The 27,853-nt window shown below is 43.2% G+C and overlaps 1 protein-coding gene across 1 annotated transcript; it reads left to right on the top strand.

Annotated features, from left to right (window-relative positions):
- The first annotated feature begins 155 nt into the window (after window positions 1-155).
- URB2 (URB2 ribosome biogenesis homolog) lies at window positions 156-19,770 on the top strand. The gene is made up of 10 exons (XM_021527142.3): window positions 156-262; window positions 410-575; window positions 1,775-1,951; window positions 3,188-6,539; window positions 7,930-8,090; window positions 9,281-9,391; window positions 10,273-10,515; window positions 10,885-10,975; window positions 12,584-12,723; window positions 16,442-19,770. The coding sequence occupies exons 2-10, from the start codon at window positions 450-452 to the stop codon at window positions 16,637-16,639; spliced, it is 4,599 nt and encodes a 1,532-aa protein (XP_021382817.2). The 5' UTR covers window positions 156-262; window positions 410-449; the 3' UTR covers window positions 16,640-19,770.
- The last annotated feature ends 8,083 nt before the right edge of the window (window positions 19,771-27,853 follow it).

The raw sequence follows: 27,853 nt of genomic DNA, 5'->3' as shown, positions 1-27,853 counted from the left end.
GGCGGCGGCGGCCGCTCCATGGCCCGGCTGACACACGCCGGGGCGGGCGGGAGCGGGGCCGCGGCCGCGCAAGCGCCCTCTGGCCGCCAATGGGCGCGGGCTCGCCCAGCGCGCCGCCTCCCGGGCTCGGCGCTCGGCCGGCGCGGCTTGGCGGGGACGGCGGCCGGCGGCAGCGCCCGGCCGTACCGCGAGCGGGGAGCGGCAGCGACGGCCCGGCGAGCGGAGGGGAAGGCGAGCGGGACCGGGGGCTGGCGGGGGAGAGGTGGGCGCTGGGGAGCGGGGCCGTGGGCGGCTGGCGGGCGGAGGGGTCCTTGGGCCCCGCGCGGTGCCACGTGGGTGAGTGGGTGAGTGCCGGGCGCGGGGCCGCTGCCCGTCCGACCGCTTCCTTCTTGCTCGGCGCTCCTTCCAGACGTGTGCCTGCCTCTTCGCTGTTCCCACGTGCCGCCCCCATGGCAGCCATCTACTCCGGGATTTACCAGAAGCTGAAAAGCGCCAAGACTTCTTGGGAGGACAAACTCAAGCTAGCCCGGTTCGCGTGGATTTCTCACCAGTGCATCCTGCCTAATAAGGAGCAAGTGAGTACTTTTTCGTGATGAGCAGTGATACCGATGGCGGATTGCTGCTGTGGATGAAAATCTTAAAATTCTTAAAAGTCTTAAAATCCAGATCTAGATTCTAGCTTGCTGATAGCACTGTAAATATAGCACTGATTTGGGATTGTGGTCAGCTCTTGGTTTCTTTGTCGTTACATGAAATGTTTTTATAATAACATAGGTATAACAACATGCAAGTAGCTTCAGCACAAAGCCCTGCATTCGTGCAAGATGGAAGAAATGTTCTTGATGAAGGGGTAGTGCCTGTGTTCTGTCTGCCAGAGACACGAGTCTTTAGAGTTGTCATTGCCATTGGTATTATGTCCAGTACAGGATGCTCCGAAGTCCGATGCTTTTGGGCATAGGTAAAAACAAGAACTTGAGGATGGGAGGACTGAATGAGGCTATGTGTGCGTTCTCTGGTGCTCAGAACTTGCTGTGCATGAACAAAGAGCACATAGTGCATTCATGGACTGCTGCTTGGAAACGGATTTGCTTTTCTCTTCATGGAACTTACACTATATCCTAAGTCTTTTGTTTTGACCCTGTTTCCTGAAGGTCTATGCAGTGTTTCCTTGGGTTAGGGGTGTCTTGTCCTATTCCTCTTCAGTACTTTCGGGTCTAGGATTTGCACATTTGAGATCTGTGTTTTGGGTTCTTATTGTTTCAGTTACTTAAAGTATTAAACTTAGTCATACACCACAACTTCAGTTTTAAAACAGTAATCAGTAGATTTCAATCTTTTCCAGTTTGCACCCATCTAAATTCCTGGGCCTGAATTTTTAGGTAGTGAATTTAAACATATGAGGAGAAGGATGTGAGTGCAATAGCAACTGTCAGAAAGTGAAACCCAGCTGATTCTCTGAGCACTGATTTAAAAGACTGCATTTGCAACCAGTATCAACTGTTAGAATTAGAATGTTGTCAGAGTAAAGATGTTCACTCCTTATAGCTGTTTTGGGATGGTACATGCAAGCACAGGTCCAACATTTGGTATAGAGTGTAAGCTCTTAGGAACTGAAACCTTTGGGAGCAGACTCCTCTGCTCACTCAGAAGCTGTTCTGCTTGGCTGTAGCACAGTTCCTAAGGCACAAATGCTGTAACTGTGAAGAGGTACTGCTTTTGTCCTGTTTTTACTTGGGGGTTGTTAAAGATTTCTTGTTTTCCCCTCTGTTAACAGGTTTTACTGGATTGGGTAACCCAAGCATTGGTTTCCAACTACAAGAAGAAACATGAACTGGAGGATGAAGTTGTTGAAAAACTCTGGGCATATCTTGACGATGTTATCCGTAGTAAAAGACTACAGGATCTCTTAAAGAGTGGGAAGACAGTTGGTCTCAGTTTTTCAGTTGCAGAGGTAAATACGACTGTGGATATCTGGTAAAATTCTGGATAGCAGCACGTATCTCTTACAGTACTTGACTCTTCTTCATAGTGTCAGATGTTTCATGAAATAGCATTAATCTGATAGTTTGCAGGACCTGTACTGAAAGCTTCTCTATTTCTGTCCTGCAATACATTTTTATTTGTGCAGCACTAAGGTTAAAAATTACACAATTAGTGAGTGGCCGCAAAGGCAGTGAAAATGACTGGGAAAATGATCCTTTTAATTTTGATCAGATTGAAGGGAAGCAAGAAAAGATTATCTTTACATGTAGAAATTGAACTGTGAGGTATGGAGAATTGGTTGGATGAAATCTGGGCTTCAAAGTGTGCCAAATTTAAGTGTGGTCTAGGTATGAAAACCTGTCTTGATGAAGACCAGGTTAGAGGTACAGGACAGGGTATCCCGAACACCAAGGACAGAGGTGGTAAAGGGTCCAGTGGGAAGAATTTAAGGGTCTGTTTTCATCCATCACTGTTGCAGCTGAGGAGATTAACCATCCACAATAAGGTATAAGGAGACAAGTAAGATTTTTAACAAAATAGACGCAGATTTTTAAATTGTTACTGAGTTTGTTTGCAGACATTATCTGAAGGTGAGAAAAGGGAGTGAGTGAAAAGTGGATTGAAGGAGAAAACAGCAGGGAAATACATTAAAAGTTTGAGACAATTAAGACAAATGCAGCATAATTTCTCTAGAAATTGTATCCTTCAAAGAGAAAAGAGAATTGTCCTACGTGTTCCAGATACCAGGATCAGAATTTGTCTCATTTTCAAATATAAAGATGATATTTAGTCATGGACATTCTTACTAAATAAACTCCCTGTATCAGAGCAGAGATGTGTATTTTGTACAGATTTGTTGGTGTTGGGAGCGTAATTTTGTGGACCATTCAGGAAGGGAAGAAATTTACCCCTATTCCATTTCTGCAGGATGAAAAAGATTAGTATCAAGTATGGATAGCCTTATGCTGTTGCCAGTGGCGTGCATGAGGGCTTCCTTACTCATCTAGTGCTGCAAACAAATGCAAGGACAGTGAAGCTTCTAGTTTGAAAACTATGATGTGAGAGGCTCAGCAGCAGCTGTTGGCACATCCCCCTTGCTTGCAGCCACAGCTCACAGAAGGTGTTGTTGGTTCATTATAATGGGCTTCATCTTTGTATGCTAAATTGACTGGTTTTTGGGGTTTGTTTTTGTTTCTTTTTTCAGATCATAAACAAAAGGTTATCAGATGCCTATTCTGAAAAAACACAGCAGAACATTGGCACTGTGCTGAGCTGCTCCAGTGGCATCCTTTCTACTCCTTCACTGTCTGTCATTTACACAGCAAAGTGTGAGCTTTTGGTTGATCTCCTCAGCAAGCTATCCAAGCTGGCATGTCAGCAGCTGGCTTCTGATGATGCTGTGGGCTCACAGTTGTTCAGCGTCCTCCAGCTTACCTTTGCTCAGTACCTCCTGATCCAGAGGCAACAAACCAACCCAAATCGTGTGTTTGGGCAAGTGACAAGTCACTTGCTCCAGCCATGTTTGCTCTTGAGGCACTTACTGACTGTGAGGAGGTGGACACAAGCGGATGATAACCATGTGTGTCAGCACCTGAGCAGAGAAATACGAAGCCAAATAGAGACTTTGCTGCAGGCTGGGTTATTTCAGCCTGAGCTTTTCTCATCCTACAAAGAAGAGCTGCTGTCAGAACAGGAGAAGAAGAAAACTCTTTTGCTACCAGTCAACACAGTGCAGACCAAGCTGGGCAGTGACCTGTGTGAGCCTGCCCTCCATGGAGCGGTTGTGGCTGATTCGGTGTCCCTGCTATATAAGCTCTTTCTGGACTCGTACTGTAAGGCAGAAAACCACCTTGTGTGTTTCCACATGCTCAGCAGGCTTTTTGGCTGTCTCAGGCTCTCTAAACTTCAAGAGGGAGGGAGGAGTGATACGCTTTTCCCTGTGGACTGGAGCATGGAACTGCTTGCTTTGGAGCAGCTCCTGAACTTGGTGCTCAGCAATGATATCTATAACGTCGCCAGTGACCGTATCCGGCACAAGGAGGTGCAGTTTGGGTTTTACCGGAAGCTAGCACAGATGCTCCTTACACACTCCCAAGCTTCCATCCCTGCTTGGTTCAGGTGTCTCAAACTCCTGCTGTCATTAAACCACCTTATAGTAGAGCCAGACCTGGATGATTTGGTGTCGTCAGCTTGGATTGATGCAGAGGCCTCTGAGCCACGTACAAAGAAACCACAGGAGACTCTCATCAACACAATATTCCAGATTTACTCCAAGTTGAGGCAGTTCCCACGGCTCTTTGAAGAGGTGCTGACAGTCATTTGCCGGCCAGCTGTTGATGAACTGAGGCCGTCTGTCTTCTCTGCTGGCCTGACAGCAAAGCTTCGTGAGTATCTTCTTGAACTGCCACCCAACCAGATTTTGGACATTCTGTGTCTCGTTGTGGAGAAATGCCAGACCCTTATCATTCCAGCTATTGAAGGATCAATTGACATGGCCCTGAAGCTGATGTCAGTGTGCTCGGTGCTGCATGCTTTTCTGTTCAACATGAGGAGTCTAGATGATGTCACTCCTTCCCCTGTGGTGCTTCGTACCCAGCATTTGATGGCAAACATACAGAAGGGAATAACTCAGCCACTGATGGAGCTGCTGCAGGCTCCTAGGAGTGAGGAAGAAAAGTCAGAGCTTTGGCTAAGAAAGACCAGTGATGCTGCTCTCCTCCTTCTTTACACTTGGGTTGAGGTAGACTCTCTGTTTGGTGTTAGCTGCAGTAAATATGTGTCTCCAACAGCTGAAACTGCTGTTGCTGAACCTGCTGCAAGGCACTGGGGCATTTCAGCTTTTCTGCCTGGTGTGAAGGACCAGTGTTGGAGGAGAGTTATGGAACTTGCAAGTAGTTTTGCCTCCACTAGTAAATACTGCTTAGAACTGCTCACACTTCAGAAAATGAAGATGATATTAATGCAGACTGAAGCTGACCTACAGGCCTTGCAGCATGCTGCAGCTTTCATCCTGGAGTCTGGAAGATCCGCTATGAGCAGAGGAGAATCTGAACCGTGGGATGGAGATATCAGTGCGATAACTGAACTTAGCTACCCCACAGCACACTGGCACCTCGTCATGTCCAACCTGGCCATCCTGTTGCCATATATTTCCTTAAAAGACGTACAGTACATTGCAAATGTACTTCTAGAAATGTTGATGTTGGCTGAAGCCCAGGAAGCTGCCACAGACCAGGAGTCTTCCATCAGCATTGCGAAGATATCCCTTAGTTTGATCCACAGCTCTCTTCTACCAGAAATGAGGGTTCTGCACTGTGCTTTTCTCACCCATCTTATTCATCAGTTTGCTATGGTGCTGCCCACTGCTACCAGGGATTCAGTAGATCTGCCACTGCAGCAGCTGTCTGTGACAAATATTCCTTGGCATGAGGAAATTCTGGCTTCTTGCAAAACGGTTGACCCATTGGAAGTATCATCAGAAAACAAAGTGCAGAAGGGTGAGCTGAGCTTGTCTTGGAAAACACTGGAGAAAGTTGCTCAGTGTATAGTATTGTTGGCAAAAAATGGCTGCCCAGTCATCCTGAAGGAACGTCAGCTACAAAGATGCCTGGGTTTGCTAGAAATTGTTTCTCTCCTGAAATTAGACAGTTTTCTTCCCTCTGATTGTACTCGGTGTTTTCTGGTGCTGCTATCCCTGCTAGTGAATACCAGGGCCAGTGTCTCCTGCAGCAGGTTGTTATTGCTGAAGGTTTTAAGTACTTGCTTCCACCTCCTGAGGTGCCTGCAAGCTGGCAGGAACTCCAGCTCTGTTCTTAAGGTGTTACACGCCAGTGATGTTCTTGAGGCTGTCATGACCTCCCAGCTTACAGCCTGCAAATTCTTCACTGATGTCTTAACTGTTCCTGTTTGGACACAGTATGTCCAGGAAGTCCAAGAGTTTTTGGAAAACTTTCTTCATATGATTATTGAAAGAAGACAAAGTGTGAAGATCAACTTGGAAAAGTTCATGTCTTTCCTGGTGAGTCGCAGGCCAGACGCAGGTGCAGTCAAAAGCATAGACTGGAAGAACTGGAATCCCGCAGCTGAGCAGTTGCTGCTCACAGCATTCACCACACTCTGTCATGTTGTCACACTGCACATCCAGCAGCTGCCAGAAAAGAAGCTGCATTCTGCGGATGTGCTGTGTGCTCTGTTGGAACCAGTGGTTCTGCAGATGGTCAGAACTGTTGAACATGGTATTCAGAGTAACACTCCAAACCAGCCTTTGCCTGTGGCATACATACCATCTGTCACTACTCTCCTCAGAGCAGATCTGAGCCATCCTGTCAAGAAGGACTGGCAGAAGGAGCCCAGCAAGTTTTTGAAGCGGCCCCGTGTTAAACTGTACCAAGAGTTTTATTCTCAGATACTGAAAGAGCTGCCCTGTGCAGGGAATAATCTGCAGTTCCTTCAGCTTGCGTTGCAGTTCCTGTCTGTCTTCTGCTCCGTGCCAGAGCTGTATCCTGAAAAAGAAACTGCAGTCATAGTTGTTTTTGCGATAAAAAAGCTTCTGTCTGGTATGAAAACTCTCTTTCTCCACATCCTTTGCTAATTTTGTGAGTTAAAAGCCATTTAGCAAAGCATACAGTTTCTTTTAAAGTCTGCATTTATGTGTGTTAAAACAGCAGGCTATCCTTTTTTAAATGTGTAACAGGAAAAATTTTCAAGGAGGAAATATTGTGGTACCTGGACCACAGGCACCATCTGGTTTGGTAATGATCTTTTGATAGATGTTAGCATCTTAATAAAGTTGAGGTCCTTATTTACTCATGCCTGGTAGAACATTTTGAAAGTAATTGGAACATAGTAGTACTTCTGGAGGTAGGACTGAAGTTCAGTGTCTTGATCGTGTATAGTAGGCACTACTGAAGCAGCTGATCTGCACCAGGTCAGATCTTAGAGTAAAATACTCATCTGCTTTTGTATCTGTTTATAGAACAGTGGAAGTTACCTGTTATGGATGATGAACGCCATGTGGTAATTCTGATAAGTTCTGTGGGGTATTGACTGTTTGGTTCCTTTATCCTCACTAAATAAAGAGCTAGGGCTGGAAATTACATTAAAAACCTCTGCTGCCAGCTATGGGAACCTAACGGCTCCTTTATATTATCTCATTAAGAAAGAGAGATGAACACAGAGCAGGAGTAACTGTTCTCTTTGACTTCTTCAAACTGCTGGAATTTGTCAAACTTATTACTGGCACGCTCTGGTGCACTGGTCTCCAAACATTTTTGATTGCACACACCTATCATTAAAAAAACCTAAGAAATTGAACACACAGCCTGAATGTAATTTACTTAAAAATTATACGTGTGCTACTCCACTATGTACATTATAAAGCACACATACAGAAAATGCTTAAAAAGCATGAGATAAAGATGAAGTAAACACTATTTAAAATATATTTTTGTATTAAAAATATTTTATTTATTATTCCCACATCCCAGTGAATTGTCTTGTGCACACCCTTGGGTGTATACACCCTGCTTTGGAGACTACTGTTAAGTGATCTACAGTTGTGATCTCAGTGTTTGTATTGCCATTAAGTAGTCATAGAAAAAGCTTTATGCTTTTGTGATTTGTGATGAGTCTCTAGCCACCATCTGTAGAAAAGACTTGTGACTTGCTTAGCCTACTCCTTTGGCTTGTGGAGTTGCTTTGGTGTAGTCTTTCTGTATTACTGAAGACTTTTTATTGGTATGATGATTGCTCTGAACCTGAGGGTAGGATATACTTGAGAAAATCAAGTTATTGTACTAGTGGGGAGAAAGGTAAAGTATCAAGCCCTCTATGTATTTGAGTGTTAAGAAGGTATCCCCAGAACTGTTTTCTTTTTAGTTTGCCCTGTTCTTACCTGTGGAAATCCTTGTCTTGGGAATTGATTACTGTTGTCTCTTGACTATGCAGGTCCTGCAATTACAACCCAGGTGATCCGAAGTATGGAGATGGAGCTGACAGACGTGCTTGTCCAGGTGCTGGGAAACTGCTCTGCCGAGGAGTTTTATGCCATAATGAGGCTGGTGCTGCAGGGACTGGAAGTGAAGAATATTTGGCAGCAGAAGGCTAAAGTAAGGCATGAGCTTTATATGTTTTTAACTTCCTTCTGCAGTCTGCTGTATCTTGAAAAAAGGTTGTTGGCTGAATGATTTTTGTTAAGTATTTTTTTCTTCTTCCCGCTTTATGTTCAGTGATCCTTACATGGATGAGGGCTTTCTGACTGTACTCTGTTCTTTATATAAATTGAGAAGTGGAAAGATCATGGAAACCTACTCAAAAAACTTTCTGTCCAGCCTAAGGACTCTGCAGTCTCTGTTCTATGTATTGTCAATGAAATCACACAGCTGTGGTGTTACATGCCATGCTGGAAGCTCTTTCCTACTTGCTGCTCTTGCACAACAGATACCAGCAGTTAGTGTTTGTCTGTGGCTCTTTTTTTCAAGGTTAAATGCACTTTTAGAAGTGGTGACATTTTTAAGTAAAACCAAAACTGCCCCTGTGCTTTTGGTACTTGTTGCTCTAAAGACTACTCAGCAATACCCAGATAGCACTCAGTATCTTTTTAAAATTATGTGTCCTTCTTCAGAGCAGCATAAGAACCAGTGATGATGTATGGAACACTTTTGGCAATAAAAAGTCTGCTGTATGCTCCATAGTAAGCCCAGTGACTTGATAATGACACTTGGGTTAAATTTCTGGGATTATCCCGCCCTGTTTTATTTGTCAGAAAGAGACGTGGATGTGCTGCATCAGTTCTTGATGCATCTATTTGAAAGAGTATCTGGAATTCCTGAACTGCACAGATAATTCCTGCCACCTGAATGCAGCTTGCAATATGCTTCTTTTATTAGCTGTATAAACAACTAGCAGTTAAAAAAACCCTGCTGCCAAAAGCAGCATTCTTAATTGATAGTGTACTGGTATCCTTGTATTGCCTCTGCTTTCCTCTATTATCTAGTGGCAGTTGTATGAGAAGGCTTTCCTTTCTTAAAAGTCATGTAAGCTTTTTTTTTACAGTAAGTTGATTGTGAAGCAAATGTGGCGTAAAGTACATTTGGGTCAGTGCTGCTCAGTGCATTGAATTCTGTTGAGCTGCTGCTTACTTCACAGTTTCCAAAGAGAGGTATTGGTGGGAGGCCTTTCATGTGTCAAGGCTCTGGTAATGCTCAAAAGTGCCACTGACCTTGAAAGAGCTGTTCTGTACTTGAAAGGAGCCAGTGTGCCTTGTACTCCTGACTGATGATCTGTCTGCTTTCTGCAGGAAGTATTGTCAGCTGTTACGCTAACCAAATTGTTGCTCAGCTGCCCATTAAGTGGAGACAAAGGAAAAGCTTTCTGGTTTGCCAGCCCACAGATTATCACAGCTTTAGTTGTAAGTATCTCTTTATTGTAACTCATTACCTACCCCTCCTATCTGTTAGATTCTCTAGTGAATACAGCTAAGGTGCACAGAGGCACACGGGAACAAAAACTAAACAAATCCATGCCATATTCAGCTGAATGTTTTTGTCTAGACCCTTTTTCTCCTCCTTCCTCAAGGAAATCTCCTGTGAGTGCGGTGTGCAGATCATCTGTTACTTATACACAGTAATTTTATGGAACTACACTGTGTAATATGGAGCTTGGGAGAAACTTGTTAGACTGCAGAGTACAGTTTGTCTCCTGTCCCTCCTCCTGTCCAAAGGAAAAGATGACCATCAGCCATGTGTTGCAGCAAAACAAATGCTTATGGAAAAAAGTAATTATATAAATTCACTGAATTATGAAAGGGAAACTTAACTGAAACTAATCAAACCCAAGTTTCCTGCCCTTCATTTGTACAGCATATAAACCTAGTGATGTAGGTTTTTCTTCTTTTGTGATGATATATCTAGGCAAGAATTTATCAGCAGTTGGTTCTGCAATGCCTGGGAATCATAAGCTTGCAGTTTTGATAGGTTTTGCATGCATATAAAGGAGTGAACTGCATCATTGGATTCATGTGAAGATGTGCTCATTTTCAGGAGGCTGGGGAATAATTGCCATTCCAGTTACCATTCAAATGCTCACAGCATTTGTTTGTTTGGAATGCATCATATGCATCCTCATACAAGGCACAAGTGGATGAAAATGGCTCGGGTGCAGGAGTCTCCCTGCCAGTCCAGCTAGCACAGGTCTAGTTCCATTGACTTTATTCAGAGTATTAGGGTTCTCTGGTGTTCCAACACTTATGATAAGTGGCTAATGCATTTCTCATTGTTTCCTGTCTTGTAGCTGCAAACCAAAGAGGCCTGTCAGGACCCGGCACTGATTTCCATCATAGTTATACCTATTCTAGAGACTGTAGCAGCTCTGCTGAGACAGGGAGAAGGGATTCTCGTGAATCCACATCATGTTTCATTGGCATTCAGCATTCTTCTAATAGTCCCTCTGGATCATCTGAAGACAGAAGACTATTATGGTGTCTTCCTGGGGGTCCATGAAGTGCTCTTCTCTATTGTGCAGTGTCATCCAAAGGTATGATGGGGTGGGAGAAGGGGAAAAGGTTTGAAAGAGAAAACATACTAGTGATAGAATTTTTTTATGATTTTGAAATATTGTGTCTTGGTAGTATGAAAGTCCATTGTACTTGTAATTTAAAAGCTGGGAATCTCAAAATCACATAATTTCAGTTGCTTTCCTGCTTTGCTTGTGTCTGCACTGTTGTTCTTTGGCAGTGGATTGCTTGTGAGCATCTGATGCTAGGTTAGGAGAAAATGTTTTGTTTTTCTATGATTGATTCTAGAAGCACAAATGGCTCAGGATGCAGAATGAGAAGATAGTTTCTACCCTCTTCACTCCCTCTACTATGTATTCTCACATATTTTTATTTTCTGTATTTTTCAGGTGCTGTTCAAAGCAGCACCATCCTTTCTGAACAGTTTCCATCGTCTTGTTGTTTCTGTCATTCATGAAGGACGTCAGAAAGGAGACAGAGGTACCATATCTTTTCCACCTTTGCTTTATATATGTACTCCAGAAGAGGAGATGCTGAGCAGGACAAAGTCCTCAAAACCTAGATGTGGCATTGAAACTGTCAGCCCTGTCTGTCCTTTATGAAAAATTGGGGATGAGCTTTGTGATTATGTGCTTAAGAAGATAACTGGGGCTCCTGGGGTGCTGCATGCAGACAGCATTGCTTTTGGTGAATAAGTTATTCTTCACTGACTGGCTGGCAAGTAGACAGGAAGCAGTAAGGCTTGCTATGCCCAGTTTCTGCTTTTCCTATCAACCCCTGTGTCTGCAAGCATGGTGGCTGTGAGCTCCAGTGATTCATGCTAATGTGTGTGAGTTATAATCCCAAATGGAATTTTTTGAGATTGAAACAATGTTTACTACAGAGCTGAGCTGTCACCATTCTATGCTAAGTATAAGAACTCTACGTGTATCTGAAGCATCAGTTGGGATTAGATGATATATCTATATGGTCAAAGATTTAGAATAAGGGTAATTAAATATCCTAACAGGAAAGGGAAAAACAAGCTTATTGCTGGAAATTATTAAAGAGTTTACATAGTAAAAGTAGACAAGTCAGAGATGTCCACAATGATTAAGATGGTCAGGACACAGATACACTGTCATTAATAGTGCAGGGTTTTCAGACAAGTTGACTTCATGGCCTGAAACTGATTGTATTCCAGCTTTCTGCTGATGCCCTACAGCCTGTGCCATGTTCAGATTTATCTCAGCTGATGTGTTGCCCACAGCTGTGGGGAAATGTAAGTATATGTATTCATTGTAGAGGAATATATTAGCTGAGGCTCAGTGATAGAGGAAAAGGTATGTTAAACTAGTGCCAGATTTGGAGAAATTTCTTGCTTCTGCAATATGTTTACATAAGGCAATCATCACAGGAAGCTTACAGGTACATGGCATCCTCAAGCTGAAAATGATGCTGTTTATCTTTGCAGGATTGTTCTGTTTTTGTAACAAGTAACATGGAAGTAATTTTTGGATTTCCCTTCTCCCTTGTTTGTACTAGCTCTCTTCATTCTCTGCCTACTGAGTTAATTCTCAACTGATCTCACCAGTCTCACTTTAGATACCTCCAGTGATGCAGGTTTTGCTGCTGTATTCCACATAATAGATCTCATCAAAGAACTTTCTTACTATGCTGTTTCTAAGAAATGTCTTATTTTTCCTAGGCAGGGAATATAATTTTCTTGTCTCTTCATTCTCTCCTCCACAGTGCTAGTTGGAACTGAATTGTGGAAGGGACCTTAACTGCTGTTGTGAGCACTTCAACATCTCTAACAAGTAATTTTTGTCTTGCAGTGCACATGAAATTGGAATCAGTGTGCTCTTACAAAGCCATTCTAAGAGATGCATTTTGTGTTTTGTGGGGGGCCTCTAGATGTGGCTTGATAAGAAAAGATGATTAAATACGCAAGCTGTCCTTGGCCTCATGTTGTTCAAGAGTCATGGAAGGCCAAATGATTCTTTTGGGGTTTTTTCCCTAATGTTTTTAAGCTTCTTCTGGGTTTTTTTTTTTCCTCTAATGTTTTTAAGCCTCAAATGCCAGGCTGCATCTCACTTTGTGTTTTAGGCAACAGGGATGAGTTTGAAATGATACTGAAATGTGCACACTTGGTGGAACGGATGTATACTTATATTGCTGCAGAAATGGAGGACTTCACTGTGTTTTCTGCTTTCATTGTGGCTCATTATGTGACTGAATTGCAGAAGGTATGTTCTCATCCATCTTGAAAGTGTCATAATATTGTGCTAGCTTTGGAGTTGTTGTTCCAAAGGCAGCTCTGTTAAATTCTGTAAAATTTGTGAAGTTACAATTGTTATACCTCATGGTGATGCAGGTTTGGTCCAGGCTTTTGTATTATGCAAAGGTTCATGAAAATTTTTCTTACCAAACTCCTGGAAAATTTTCCAAGGGTGTAGGCTGTGGTTTTTATCTTTAAAGGTAAAACAATGCAGTGCCCAGGTACAAAGCAGTTTTGCTTTAGTGCCATGTTGGGTGTTTCTTTTCTTCATAGAATCATAGAATGGTTTGGGTTAAAAGGTTGAAAGATAACCTTTAAAGGTCATCTTGTCCAACTTCTCTGCAATGAGATAGATCAGGTTGCTCATAGCCACATCCAACCTGGCCATCCAATGTTTCCAGGGATGAGATATCCACCACCTCTCTGGACAACCTGTTCTGGAGTTTTGCCACTATCATTGTTAAAAGTGTCTTTCTTATACATCTGGTAGATAAGCTTATCTCCCAAATAGTCTCAGTTGTCCAGGACTGATAGCAGTTAAGTCCTCATCTAGCAAAGTAAGTAATGGTGGAAAATTATCCTGGAAAAAATCTTTTAATATGGTTTAAATGATTAAATGAATGAAAAAAAAATGTTGCCAAGGCAAGTATTCTTAGCTTTTCAGTAATTCTCCTTCTGTACCAAAGCTGTCATTCTGATCCTTACTGAAAGCAAATACTTCTATTCTTACGGATGCCAGAGCCAGATCAGTGTTTTCTCTCATCCAGAGGTAACCAGCTTGTCATTTTCTTCAGCCCAATAGATGTAGGTTTCACCAAGATTTGGTGAAATGCTGCTTGTGGTGCAAGTACCTGCAAACTGATTATTTGTGGTTCTGGCCTGGGTGTGGGCTGAAATACAGAAAGGATTTTCTTATTGTAAGTGGGTTTAAAAACAAAGACTAAATTTCCTAACAGGTGCTGTGTTTCTGAAGGATTGTGGTGTAACCAGTGTAACTAACCATGAAGGTTATTACAGAGGTTAAACTTTGCTGCCTTCTCTGTTGCCTGTCTTTTTTCTTTTTTGTTTTGGTGGGGGGTGGAATGGGGGAGCAAAACAATGGGAGATGTCAGATTTTAGCCATATTATTTACTGTTCCTGGTTAGTTGGTTATTGTTTACATAGTGAATGTAGTAGTTCAGCAAAGGGAAAATTATTGTTAAAACAGCTTCTCTTCCCTTTAACCATCTGTGAATCCTGTAATCTGGTCATCACTGAATGTAAGTCTGAAAGCCTGACTTGAATTGTCAAACGACCTTTTTAAGTCAAAAGGACACTTGTTTCAGTATTAGCAGGAGTACTCACTCTCATGAGATGTCTAGGAAAGTTTTGTGCAAGATGTTCACTGGGAAATGGAAAGTGATGGATGATAGCTGAAACCACATATCAGTAATCTATGCATGGAATATTAGGGTGTGGAAGGGGAAATTGGTGTAGTGAGCCACCAGACACTGTGGCAAAGGAAGTGTTTTCTGTCTGACAGAATAGATACATCACAACTAGGTGATGATTTATTTGCTCATTAGAGTGCTGAGATTGGTGGATATCAGAGGAAAGGGGGCCCTCAGATGCCTATCTTAAATGGGGCATGTACACACCTTTCATGTTGTTCTGCAGAGGGAGAGAAAACCTCTTTTAACTATTCATCTCTTCTGAGTCAGGATCAGTAGCTTTCTCTCTGTGATATGAAGACCCTGTGGGTCTAGCAAAGATAACTGAGAAAACATGTTAGTAGATTTAAGTCTATGTAGGCATCTGCACACTTACTGAAACCCCTTTAAGGGTCTGCAAACTAGAAGTGATGAAAGCTACTGATCTAAGCAGTCACTTACCTCTAAAGTGGTTGTGTAACAGCTCCTTCAGTGCTTCCTCTTTATACCACAAATTATTTTGTATTAATCTAGAAAGATTCCTTACTGCAGTGGGTGGCATCTCTTTCATACTGTTGACAGTGCTTTCTGCTTGTTGCCTATGAGCTGTTGCTTAATTCAGCAATAGTGGAATACCTCTTCACACATTTAATGTCTCACATCAAGAATTCTGTAATGCTTGACAAATTGGTTGTGCTAACTGTATAGACCATAAACCACTTAGAAGTATAATTAACTGCCAGCCAGTAGTGGCAGCTGTTTAAATCTTTGGTTCTGCTTCCCATGGTGTTAGTGGTGTTTATGGGAAACTGCAAAGCAAAAATGGCCCAAATGAGGCTCAGGACAAGATGAATTTGTGATGTGAGGGATGCAGTTCCATTAACTGCAGCTCTGAGATAGCTGCTTATCCCAAGTGGGCCATCTGGTCCATATTGTCAATAGCTGTGGGTTTTCCTGTCCTTGTTCTCTGCAGTCATTTTTCTGCTCTAGGAAGGGAGGACCCAGCCCAGTGTATTCACTGGGAGATGTGATGCTCAGCTGTTTTCCGACTGTATTGCACAGTGTAGGGAGAAAAAACATATGTTGTAAACAAACCAATTGATTGACTGAGAGAGAAGGGAAAAATTACAACACATGCAAACACATGCAAACTCTTCAGGATCACAGATCTAAAGGAAGTCTTAGGTGCCGCAATGCCTGCTATATGTTTTTCCCTGCTATATTAGTGGATCTGACAAAACATATTATCTGTTCCACATTTAGGGCAGAAAGAGAGCGGGAGCCTGTCACAGTCATGAGGAGTGCACTTCATTAGCAGAAAGTTTATTAGTTGCCTAAGGAAGAAAGAAGCCTGAATTTTAATGACAGCTTTTTATATAATTTTCATTAGGCCTGGAGTGCAGAAGCTCACATCTGGAGGCATAAAGCTAATTTTGGGATTCAGCAAAGATAAGACATGGTTCTGCAGCAAAGATAATGTGATGATGCCAGAGGCCAGCTCTGTCTTGGGCAGTGAAGTATTTAGCAAGTGATTTGTGGGCACAGGACAAATTTCAATTAGCCTAGAGCAGCAGAGGGCTCCAGAGCCAGCGCTGATGTTCCTGGTTGTTAGTGGCAGTTCTACTGGTTATGGGGTTGAGCAGAGGTAATGTTGGGAGCAGGGTGCTCAGTCCTGAGTCATTTCTTGTATTCCTCCAGCTTTCTGCATGACTTCAGGCAAGGTACCAGATTCTTGGTGTTAAAACAGATTAAGGAAATACACGTTTCTGAGATTTTTGAAGGCTTCTTTTATTAAGGTGTGCACATTGAAGTACTCAGAAAAAAACAGTTAGATAAATATGAAATTGTTAAGTGATAAGTTGAAATTGTTTCTACCCAATGTAAATGAAGTGCTCATTTGAAACTGACATAATAGCATACAGCCTATAGAAGACATGCAGAATCTACTGAAACGTGTAATCCAAGCTAAGTATTTTAGGGTTTTTTAAATTAGAGTGTCCATGTAATTCCAGGATGATTAGTGTCTTTGCCACCACAGCAGTGTGTATAGTACTCCTGTGCATTTTACTGCAAGGGCTGTGCTTGTTTTGCAAAACATGTTTGCAAAATTCAGGAAAATACTGCACAAGTCAAAATCTTGGCTTTTATCTAATGGGCTGTTCCAGATGGTCTGATACAAAGGATAATGTTGTCAGCATTTAATGTATACTGACTGTGGAAATGGTGTTATCTTGCCTTTCTGTCTTCAAGTTTAAGGCAATTTTGTTCTTGTTGCAGGTGACTTTGCACCCAGCTGTGAAAGCACATCTCACAGAAGGAATATATCACATCCTTGACCTTTGCATTGAGCGGGACATCAAGTTCTTAAGTGCATCACTCCCAGCAGGTGTGAGGCAGGTCTTCAAGGATCTGTACAATGATTACAACCACTACCACAAAGCAAAAAAGCAGGGGGAGGAAAAGTACACTGCATGATGAATCCTGCCTGGTGCTGTGTGATCAGTTATTAATTGATCTTGCAGTGCTCAGAAGATACTCAGTTGCTGTTTGGTTTGGGATAACGAGTAAGATTGAACTTGAGGAGGGTCCTAAACATGGGTTGCATTTATCCCTATACAGCCAGCCTTCATAACTGGGACAAAGGGAACTGGGGAGGGAGGATGTGCTGTGCTGTTGGTTCTGGTCCTGCGTTGCGCCACAAATGGCAGAACTGCTGTGCCTCTGCTGGCCCCTGGTGATCTCTGGGAGCCCTGGGAAGCTCACTGCAATTTGGCAGCAGATGTCAGGCTTCAGGCTTTGGCACATCATGGTGCTTTCCTGTGGAAGCAATAGTCCTCTCTAAAAGCCAGTGAGGAATAAAACCCCTGCTTTTGCTTACATGGTAAGCAGAATTAAAGCAGTTAAAGTACTTATTTTTGTACCTTGTTATTTTACATTCTGTAACTGTAGAAATTGTCAATGTTACTCAGTCATACAGTAGGTTATGGTGCAAACCTGCAGAAGTAACAGTAAAAAATTTGAAAGATTGTATCTTTTTGCTTGATTGGTTTTGCTGTCCAGTCCAGCCCTGGGCAACCTGGTCTGACCTATTGAATTTCTTTCCCAACTGTATTATCCTCTGATCTCATGATAATCAGAAAGACTGACTACCTGGAGCTGTGGTCGATTTACTGTCATTAAGCAATTACACTTAGTCATCTGAGCTGTGGTCACTCTCAGTTCACTCTCTGTTAGCTTTTGACAAATGTTAATTACCACTGTTACTGTCTGAGACCCTTCTTGGTCTAAGCTGAGTCTTGTTGCTTTGCATTCACTCTAGGTTAAGAGTGAGCCCTCAACTTCTTGCAGCTCAGCTCAGTTTCTGACAGGAAGCTTTATCAAGTTTTTTCAAATAGCTCTCTTTATTAGCTAAATGACAAAGTTGTTTTTTTTTTTAATGATACATACTAAAGATCTAATTTTTATGTAAGTGGTAAAACAGTCTTCACATGTGCATGTAGGTAGTAGAAAGAACTCAATACTCTCATATGATTATTTGCTTTAAGCTATAAACGAGGTGGGCAGAGGGAGACTGAAATGTGGCTTGCTGCTTTTCTCGGTCCATCTGTCTCATAGCAAGGTCCAAAGGATGAAGTTGGTTTGGGACAAAGGGCTCCATGTGTCTCAGATAAGGGAGGTGACCAGGGCTCTCTAAACTTCATCCTTTGGACTGGAGACAACCCTACTCTCATCCTGAAAAAACATCTTGGAGGGTTTCGATACTGTGGAAGTGCTGTTTAGAAGTAAAAGTGTTGTTAATGCTTTTTCTAGTCACAAATGCAAACCACAAGCTGCCATTAAGCAAGTTAATTCTATCCAAGCTGGATCCTGTGCACCACTGGGCCACTTCTGTATTTTATTTTGTGTGGGCCAGCGATGGGAAGGGTTGTTACTTCTGCCCCACCACGAACTGGGACAGTGACATAGATCCCAGAAGGGAAACATGTAGGAGCTGGGGGCATACAAAGGGGCACCAAAGAGGGGAGGTCTTCGGGGTGGAGATAGTTAATACAATGGAAAACAAAGGAAGGTTTTGAGCACCGGGAGAGGGTGTGGAAAGAACAGCAGAAAAAAAGAGAGCTGGGTTTGGAGCGGGGGAGGAAGGAAGTGAGGGAGGAAGGAAGTGAGGTAGCATCTCTGGCGTGTAAGTGTCAAGGCTCCCCTGATGCAGCCATATGGTGCAAGCCACACACACAGCTCAAAAGCTTCTGAGTGCAGACCACAGTAAATAACACTAGCCAGAGGAGGTAAACTACTTCAGTTGACCTCAGTTTTATTTCATTAATACTAACTTTTAAATTGTTACCAATTTTAACCTCTTGGCTTGGAAATGAAAATGTGTAACTGGCTTAGATGTACAGGGGTGATGGAATTAACTAACCCCTGCTATCAAAAGGGTACAGTGCTTGAATGAATGAAAATCTGAAATCTTGCCACAATTAAACCTTTATTTCAAACACGCCATGCAACTGCCACTTATCCCACAGCCCCTCTCCTCCATGCAAAGCAGTGGAATTCTGAAGCACAAAGCAGCGTTTCTGTGTAGAAGTGACAAAGGGGTTAAAACTGAAGGCTGTCTTTCACTTGCTAATCCCAGGTCTTTGTCCAAGAACTGCTCCGGATTTTTTTTCAGCTAGAATAAATTAAATCACTGGCAGAGGACCACCTGCTGAGAAAGCAGGCTTTGTGCTCCGAGTGCATTCCCACGCGGGTGCAGTTTCCTCTGTTGTCACACGATGGGGCCATCCTGCAAGGGTACACAGCACCGCCGGAGATCACTTTTGGAGCCCTTCCTCCTAGGCTGGGTCAGTTTATGAGCTCTGAGCATCAGGAAGGTAAAGGGTGTGAAAGAAATACCATCTCGGGTAAAGGCCAGGAATTATGACCTTTGTTTCACCGGAGCGTTGTTCTGTGTGCGTGAATCTCCAGACCTTACAGATATTCTTGGCCAGATTTCCAATTGTTGTTGCAGCACATCTCTTCCGAGGGCTTCTGCTGCAGCATGGACAGAAATTACCCCTGCAGGCAGAACTCGGGGGCTGGGATCTCAGGGTCCTGCTGGCTGTGCCACTGGCTCGGCCTGTGACTCTGCGTGCAGTGTTTTTTACTGGTGCATGGGCAGTGCCCAAGTCTGCTGTGCCAAAACTGGCTCAAATAGCAAGAAACAGGAAAGGCAAGAAGAACAGTCAAGACCAACAAAAATCATGCTGGGTTTATTTACTCCTTATTTTTGTCTAGCTGCTGTGAAAATCAGCTGATTTTTCTACTTACCTGGCAGTGGGGCTTAATACTTGATTTACCTTGCAATTGTGGATAGAAATGTCAAAAAAGATGATTGTTTAAGATGTTAGAAATTGTGTTACTTATTCAAAAATTATTTTTCCTGATCATACCTTTTGGGAAGAGACTATGTACTGAGTACTTTCCTTTAAGCTTGAAATGAATCAGTAGCTTCCTGTTTGTTTGCTTGATGCAGTTCCAGAGCTTCTGGATAACAGAAGGCTCCTTCCAAAGCTACCTGGATGAGTTAAAACATAATAATATTAATAAAGGAATATTTTGAGACATTTCTGTACCATTATTGCTGAACCAGGACATGCCTCCAGTGACACAGTTTGCTGATGATACTGAACTGAGTGGGGAAGTGAACACTTGGGACAGGAGAACCGAGCTGCAAGAAGACCTGCGTAGGCTGGAAGGCTGGGCTAACAAAACCTTGTGAAATTCAACAAAGACAAACATAGGGTCTTGCACCTGGGAAAACATAATCCAAGAGTCCAGCACAGCCTGGGATCTGCCCCTGTGGGGAGCAGATTTATGGAAAGGGACTGGGGGTCCTGGTGACCAACAAGCTCAGTATGAGTGAACGTGGGCTTCTGCAGCAAAGAAATCCATTGGGATACTCAGTCCCATCAAAAGGGCATCACCAGCAGAGGAAAGAAGACATTATCTCACTCTATTCAGTGCTTGTTGGGCCACACCAGGTATAATGCAATCAATTTTATTCCCCACTATGCAAAAGAGGTGGACAGGCTGGAGAAGGTCCAGGGAAGGACTACAATGATGATCAAAGGCAGGGAAGCTTTCCATGGGGGGAAAGGCTGAGACAACTGGGTTTGTTTAGCCTTGAGAAAATAAGGTTTAGAGGGAGACCTTATCACTGTGTTCCTGTATTTAAATGGTGGCTACAAAGAAGATGAAGACTCCCTTTTTGCAAGGAATCACATGGAAAACACAAAGGCTAAAGGTGAAAATGGGGACATTCCAGTTGGACACAAGAGGAAAATTTTTCACAGAGAGAACAATTGGCCATTGGAGTAATCTCCCTGGGGAAGTGGTGGATTCCTCAACATAGAACATTTTTTTTTTTTCCAGCTAAATGACTGCTTGATTTTTTTTCAATGAGAAACATGTGAAAGTGCCATTGTAGGTAGTAGTGGCATTTGGTGCTGAGTGATCAGTGATGTATTCTGCAAACAGTCAAAATTTCCAGAAAGGAAGGCTCCTGTTATTGTAGCTACCCAGTGATATTTATGTCACAGACAAGGGGAAGTGAAACTTGACTTGCTATTGAGCAGTACTGATGTGTATTCACATATCTTTTTAAAAAAAAATATGAAGGTTTTTTGATTTTTTTTTTAATTGACTTTAAAGTCAGGAAAATTTGTGAAAGAGTGTCCCTATGACCTTCTCAGAAGTTTTCATCTAGGAGAGCCCTCTAGCAAACTCATTGGCAGTTCTTCAAGAGAATCTGGGAAGAATAAGTAAACGCTCTCCAAGTGACTAAGCTGTATTGCCATCCCTTTACTTCCAAAGGAGGATACTGATTTTTGTAGCTACTTCTGAAGATAGTAGCAAACAAAAATTACCAAATCAGTTTTGTCTTTTGTAAGAATCTTCTAATGCAAGCATAGACTAGCAAGAGGTACAGACCTGCCATGACTTTTAAGTGGTGACTGCTTGGTCCTTTCTAGGTGTAGACTTGTTTATTTCAGGACAGCTTCATTCTGACATGTGCTTCTGAGGCTTCTCTTTTAAGATTGGTGGAGACCAATGTCTGCCCCAAAGCAGTTGTCATTATTTTAATTGAATTTTTTAAAAGTTGGATTCAGATTTGCTTCTTGAAAGAAGCTCCACAGATGATCTGCTCTGAATTAGAAGTTTTCTTGTGGAGGCTGCTGCAGAGCCTGGGCGCTCTTTCCATCTGGGAAGTCACTGTAATGCCTTTTCAGTTCTTCCCCACAACCAGAAGACAGGGTGTTTTTGCTGATAGCTGGCAGAGAGGATTTGGAAAGCAAACAAAGAACAAAAGGAGAGGAAAACTGGGGACAGGTCCCCTGTTAATTAATCCGTTCAAGTTTTCTGTAAGGTTCAGGTGTTCCTGCCTTTATTTTTACAGCCTCTGCTTGAGGGATTGGTTCTCCAGGCTTTCACAGAGCTGTGCTGGGGCTGCTCAGGAATGTGCACAAAGCTGACACATTGTTGTCCTAAGGATGACAACCATGGGCTGCTTCTGCTGTAGGAACGGAGAGAAGGAAAAGAGCAAGAATGGACATCTAGGATGCATCCAGTCTATTATCAAGACTCTGCTGAAATGACTTTATTAGGAATCAGCAGCTTACAAGGCAGAAAGAGGTTTCTGGTAGCTGAAAGCAAAGCAGCTTTGAAAACCAGGCTATTCCTGATTTTCAGTATATCTTAAGCATCCATTTCTTTATTTGGTCTGCTCCAAGCACCTAGAAACTTTTCTGGGCAACAGGCCACCACATGTGCGGTAGTGTGAACTGTGAGCGGGCACTCGCTGTCCCAACACACTGCCAGGTGCGAGAGACGGTGGGTAGAAGAAGAAACAACATTGTGGGAAGAAGTGATTGATTTGTGTTTAGTTTCTTATGCCAGTTTTAGAGCAGCACGTGGGAGTTTCCTCCAGTAACCCCAGAGAAGAGTATTCTTGTGTTTGGGGATTGTTAATATTCTGGGAAAAGAAAGGAAGAGTAAAGGACTGTGTTACCAAAAAAAAACCCAAAAACATATCAAAATTTCATGTTGGAGCATAGGAGAAAAATCCATAAAAGACAATTTGATCAATACTGCTATCAGTAAATTATGTGGTCTGTGCAAACAAAGCTTCAGCTTTATCAGAGGGTGTATTAACTCATGGAGGGAAGACTGATTTATCACTCTTCATCCAGTAATTATCAGCCCATAATGCCCTGAAGGGAAAGTAGCCATCCATGCTTATCAGTTGAGGAGAGAGACTAGAACAAACAGATGCTGATTTTAGCCTGGCAAAAAGCCACTGCCACTTGAGCACAGCTGGTCTGCCCAAATGCACGTGGCTGCTGCTTGTTCCTGTTCCCGAGGCTCAGGAGTGCACCTGATTTTGAGCATCCATGGCTGGGAGGAAAGCTCAGGGCATTGTGGTGGCTTTGGTCTTGTACCTGCTGCAGGTCACCTGTGTGCTTTGCTTGCTGAGGCCTTGCCATCTTTGGTCTTTGACACAGACAGGAGTCTTCCCCATAAGAGATTTGTGAAGTTTGCAGTTTTTAATGCTCTATGGGTATCTAAGGGAGCTGAAATGTTTTTTTAAACTACTACAGAGATGAGTGATACAGCATTATTTAGCTGATCCACAGTATCCCTAGTGATGACCAGAAAATATGTTGACTGACTGCATAATTTCTGCCCCTTTTGACTTCTCACAAGATGTAAGTGAATCTTACTGTTTTAGTGTGCATTTTACTCTCTTTTTTAGGCTTTGTTGAGATTATTCACTGTTTTTGGGAGACAGCTATGCAAATGTCAGCTGCTAGTACCTGATTCCTGTGGACTGAAATTTAAAATATGCTTGTGAAAGTTTTCATAACCTAAGCCCATAACACTGAGAGCCTAGGGTATGTGCCTCCTGGTACCGCATGCAAAGGAAGTGTGACTAAGAAACCTGTTATTAGCAGCTTGTATTTTGTTTGTGCAGTGACATCTAAGGGACTTTCTAAGCAACTTATTTTCCCTTGCTGTAAAGGATGATTTCTTACTGCGGCAAGAGGGAAGTCTGTTCTTCAGATCTCAGCCGGTGCCATATTGTCTGGATGAAGAGAAACCCGTGGAGTAGAAATAGTTTTGTTTCTGAGCCATGGAAGCTTCACCAGCTGGAAACTTCCTTTGACCCATATGCCCTTTCCCTGCAATAGCACCGCTCCTCTGATCCAGTTTTTGGAGGAGATTATGTAGCTGTTGTCTTAATGCAGGCAGTATCTGGAAGGTGGGCTCACCTCTGCATTCAGGTCCTGGATGTTGAAGAGTTCTGGTACACACATCTTTTTCACTGCCGCACTGTAGTAGTGGTAGTGTTTAGAATTAGCTTCTGCACATGATTCCTAGGGACTTTAGAGGGCAGAAATTTGCCCTTAGAGCTCCCAGCACTTTTCATCTTCAAAGGGCATTATAATCGTTAATACAGTAATTAGGCATTCTCCCCTTCTGTCCTGCTAACTAGGTTTATTAAGCTGAATGTATTTATCTTTGGGCAGCTTCTACCAGCAATTGAATGAATAATTTTCCTAATAACTTTAAGAGCAAAGACGTGAAAAGGAACAGGGATGATGAGAACAGGAGACCACTGCAAATTAAGTTGTGCTGTGAAAGGCGAGGAACAATTTGATTCTAGGTGTAACTTCACCTACTACCCCTGCAATTCCCAGCTGACAGCTGTGCAGGCTTTTTTGCTTCTTTCTTTCCTAACCTACATGGAATTGCACATCTATGAAACATTTATGCTGTTGTAGCAGCCAGAGGCCCTGCAAGGCCTCCCTGGTGGTCACTTGCCTAAGATAAGAAATGCCCAGTCATGATGACTGGACCAAAGAAGTCCCTCTTCTGCCTTCAGACCCTCGTTATCTCTCTCTGTTATTCCCTTGACCCTGGCCATTGGACAATTTCCAACACCCCTGTACCCTATATAAACCCATTTCTGCCCAGTTTGGCAGAAGAGCTGTCACTAAAGACACCACTGTGGAACCTCATGCAGCCTTCTCCTCTCTCCCTGTGCGTCTGTGAGGCACTTAGCAAGCAAAGAGCTGAAATCACTGAAGAGCTGGATTCACCAAGGAGCTGATCTCACTTAAGAGCTGCTTGCTAAGATTGCCCACGGCTGGGAGGTAGCCTGAGGGACCTGGACAGGCTGTGCCCATCAGCCCAGTGCTATCTGGGACACTACAGCAGCCAGGGTCGGACAGACCCCTGGGACCCCAGGCCACATTATGCTAGCACCTACAAATGCAAAAAAAAGAGGAGGTATTGGATGTCTGGGATCTGCAGAAAAGGAGAACATGAAAAAAAGCTTGCAATTGAAAGGTGAAGAAAGGCTATGTGAACGTTTGACTTTTACATATGCTTGTATCTTACGTGTTTTTTATGAGAACTGGTATAATCTAGCAATGTTTCACAGCAAGTGAGCTGCAGGGGTGGAGGAAGGTCATGAAGACTGTGTCAGGGAGTTTAAAGTGTTGAAAGCTGTCATCTAAAGCATTTGCTTCTCCATCTCCGTAAGTCCTTCTCCATCTTTATCCTTCAAGCATTGTTGCTGATGCCCTTAAAGCACACACAAATGCATGATGTGTGGTTGCTATCATACACATGCAGTTTTGCTCATACTCTCACAGTAAATGTTGGTAGACGGATGTAAAAGGTTTTCTCTGAAAAACTACATGCTCCTGAAAAAGTTCAGAGGACTCAGTGATTTAGTGGCTGGGATACTTCACTGTGGATTTAGTAATTTTTTTGCAGAGCTCTGCCATTTGCCAAGTGATTTCACCTCTGTCTTCTTCCTGTCTTGTTTATTTAGATTCACAAGCTTAAGACCAGGAGGGACTACTAGATCATCTTGCCAGACCTCTTGTGTATCACATCACAGTCGATTGAGCTTGATATAGTTACTGCTGTAGTGAACCCAATAACCTGTGGGTGGTTGCAACATATCTTCCATGAAGCCAAATTTTTGACATTAAGCTCTTCAGGGCAGGAGTTGTGTTCTATGCGTGCTTTAATTAGAGATTCTCAGCAGAGCTATTAAACCAGTATCAACACCAAGAAAAATAACACCAAAGATGATACCAATAATGTTAATTATAATAAAATCTATTAATATTTTATTGGTTAAGCTTGTTAGGTTGATTGTGTTGTTTTGAATTTTCTTTTTAATTGTGAATTCAGCCATTGTATATGAACTGTAGCTTTCAGAAAGGAGACTAAGAGGTGGCTTTTCAATTTTGGTATGCAAATACTTCTGCAGAGCAGTAGACTAGGTATTGGAAGGGCTCTTAAATGCAATGGAGGGGGTTGTAAAAAAAACCCCAAAATCAGCATAGCCAGGAGCTGCTCTCCAGCAATGCAGATTTTAAGTTGACCTCCATACAGCAGTAAGGGAGTAAAATGTTACTGCTGATGGCATGCAGGATGAATGCTCTGAGTCTCAAGTTTAGATTTTAATAAACACGGAGAATCAGTCCCATTCTTCTATCTCTTAATTCCCAATTTAACGATTGAGTAGTGTGCTTGTGCTGTTTTGATGGAAAGTGGCTGGCCAAGTGCAGCAAGTTGGGTTTTTTTGTAAGAATTCTTTCAGCTAATGTGGATTTGACACACCCACAGCTTTGCTCAAACTCTGTCAGACCAGGGAGATGTTTGTCAGCATCCTCTTTTACTGGGGCAGCTAACCTAGTCTGAAATCTTGAAGGAATAAAACCTTGACTTAAAATAGAAGTGTTTGTGACAGGACAGGGTGATGGGAATGGAAGAATCCTTCCTAACCACCTGCCTGGCTGTCAGAGGAGCTCAATTCTTCCCCTTGCTGCCTTTGGCTGTCTAGAATTTGCCATGAACTGCAGGCAGGCTGCAAAGAGACTGGGTGAGATAAACATGTGCACTGAGAAGTGACCGGAGTTTATTTGTTGTGACAGGAATGCTGCCCCCCTCCACCACTGGCAATCATTTTCTACAGCCCTGGGATGGAGAAGCTTCAGCCGGTTTAACCAAAGCAGTGCAGGTCTGTATCAATCTCTCTGCACCCAGTTGGAGGTTACTTTCCCTATAGCAGCTCCAAGCCTGATCTATTGCCCCAGAACCCTGGAGAGGATGGTTAAAAATAAAATGCCGAGTTGCAGAGAAGGTGACACACTTCTGCTCTCTCTGTCCCTGCTGTGGGACAGTGGGACAGTAGTCTTTGGCACACAGGCAGATCAAACAGCTGGTGAAACTCAAGGTAGTACCTAAGCAGATCCAGCTAGGTCAATGCAAGCAACAGGAGTTGCTTCTGAAATCCCAGGGCGCTGCTGGTCCTGCATGCTCCGGGTGGAGCTCAGCCCTGTCACACATCCCACTCTGCCCCACACTGTGTGTGTACTGCAGATGGAGGCACTCACAGCACCAGCAGGCAAACCAGCCCTTGGCTGTTTTCCCACAGATGCCAAAGCTCAAAAGTGAAGCTTCAATCCTGGCCACTAATTGCCTTGGAGGTTACAGGGGTGCTGTCTTCCCTTTAGCTCTCATTACCCTGGCACCTCAGGGGTTGCCATCACAAACACTTTGTTTAAAGCTGGCCAAAGGATAACCAGATGTACTGCAGTTATTTACACCTTTGGTGGCAAAACAGATACGCCTTGGCTTTAAAGCCTTGCCTTGGACTTCACACAAGAATGGATTCTCTTTCTTAGAATGACATGGGAGTTGTTCTGCAGCAAAATAAAGTTTATGGTTGCAGGGCTTGTAGTGCAGTTTCCCCTCTGTAGCTAGAGCTGAGCTTTAAGCCTTGTTCAGTGAATGAGATAAGCCACTAAGGCTTTATTACTTCAAGGTTCAGTGATACCCCTGTTGTTTAGGAACAAGACAGCTTGGGAGTCCTTCCTTTTGGGACAACTTTAAAAGGAAACATCCACAAGTCCAGATACAGGTCTGCTTCAGGATTTTGTTTAAAAGTTAGTAGGAAATGTTAAAAGTCAAAAGCTCCCTGGAAGAAAACAGCATTGCAACTCAGTTCAAATCAAGGTCTGCCCTGCTGTTTCTATTCATAGTACTTCAAGAATGTGTTTATTTTGTGTTTTCAAAGACAGCTGGGATGGAAAGTTCAGTATGGAATGGGAAAGGCTAAGGCTAAAAAGCTAAAACAAAAAAGCCCTGCCATGGTAGCCTTGTCTTCCCTTTCTTTTGGAGCCAATGTAGGCTGCAGGTGAGCAAGGCCACAGTGAGACTGAGTTCTTGCAGCTGACAGATTATAGCTGGAGCGGTGGACTTCCAGAGCTTTGAAAAACAGCTCTTGAAGACTGTGTGGCATATGTTACAGTATGGGTGGTTCATTCTCCTTGCCTTGGATTCCCACAGGATGTGGCACTTTTCCCTCTCAAGGTGTTGAGCACTCGAGGGGAGCCCTACCCAACTGTGGCTGCACAAGCTGGGACGTGGTGTGCACCCCTGGTGCTCTAGCCTTTATTACAGGTAATGCCTTCCACTGCTCTCTGACCCAGAAAAGGTTGAGGTGGCTCTGTGCTCAGCTCTTGTGGATAGCTCTGCTCCTGAACCTTCATCCTGCCCAGGTGCTAATCTTCAGCCCTGGGCATGGTCACCCCTGTCAGGCAGCTTGTCCTTCCCAAGTGCCAC

This window comes from Lonchura striata, chromosome 3, assembly GCF_046129695.1.
Source record: "Lonchura striata isolate bLonStr1 chromosome 3, bLonStr1.mat, whole genome shotgun sequence".
NCBI classification, from domain to species: Eukaryota; Metazoa; Chordata; class Aves; order Passeriformes; family Estrildidae; genus Lonchura; species Lonchura striata.
Note: the sequence above shows the minus strand (reverse complement) of the source record. Positions and strands in the feature narration are given on the sequence as shown.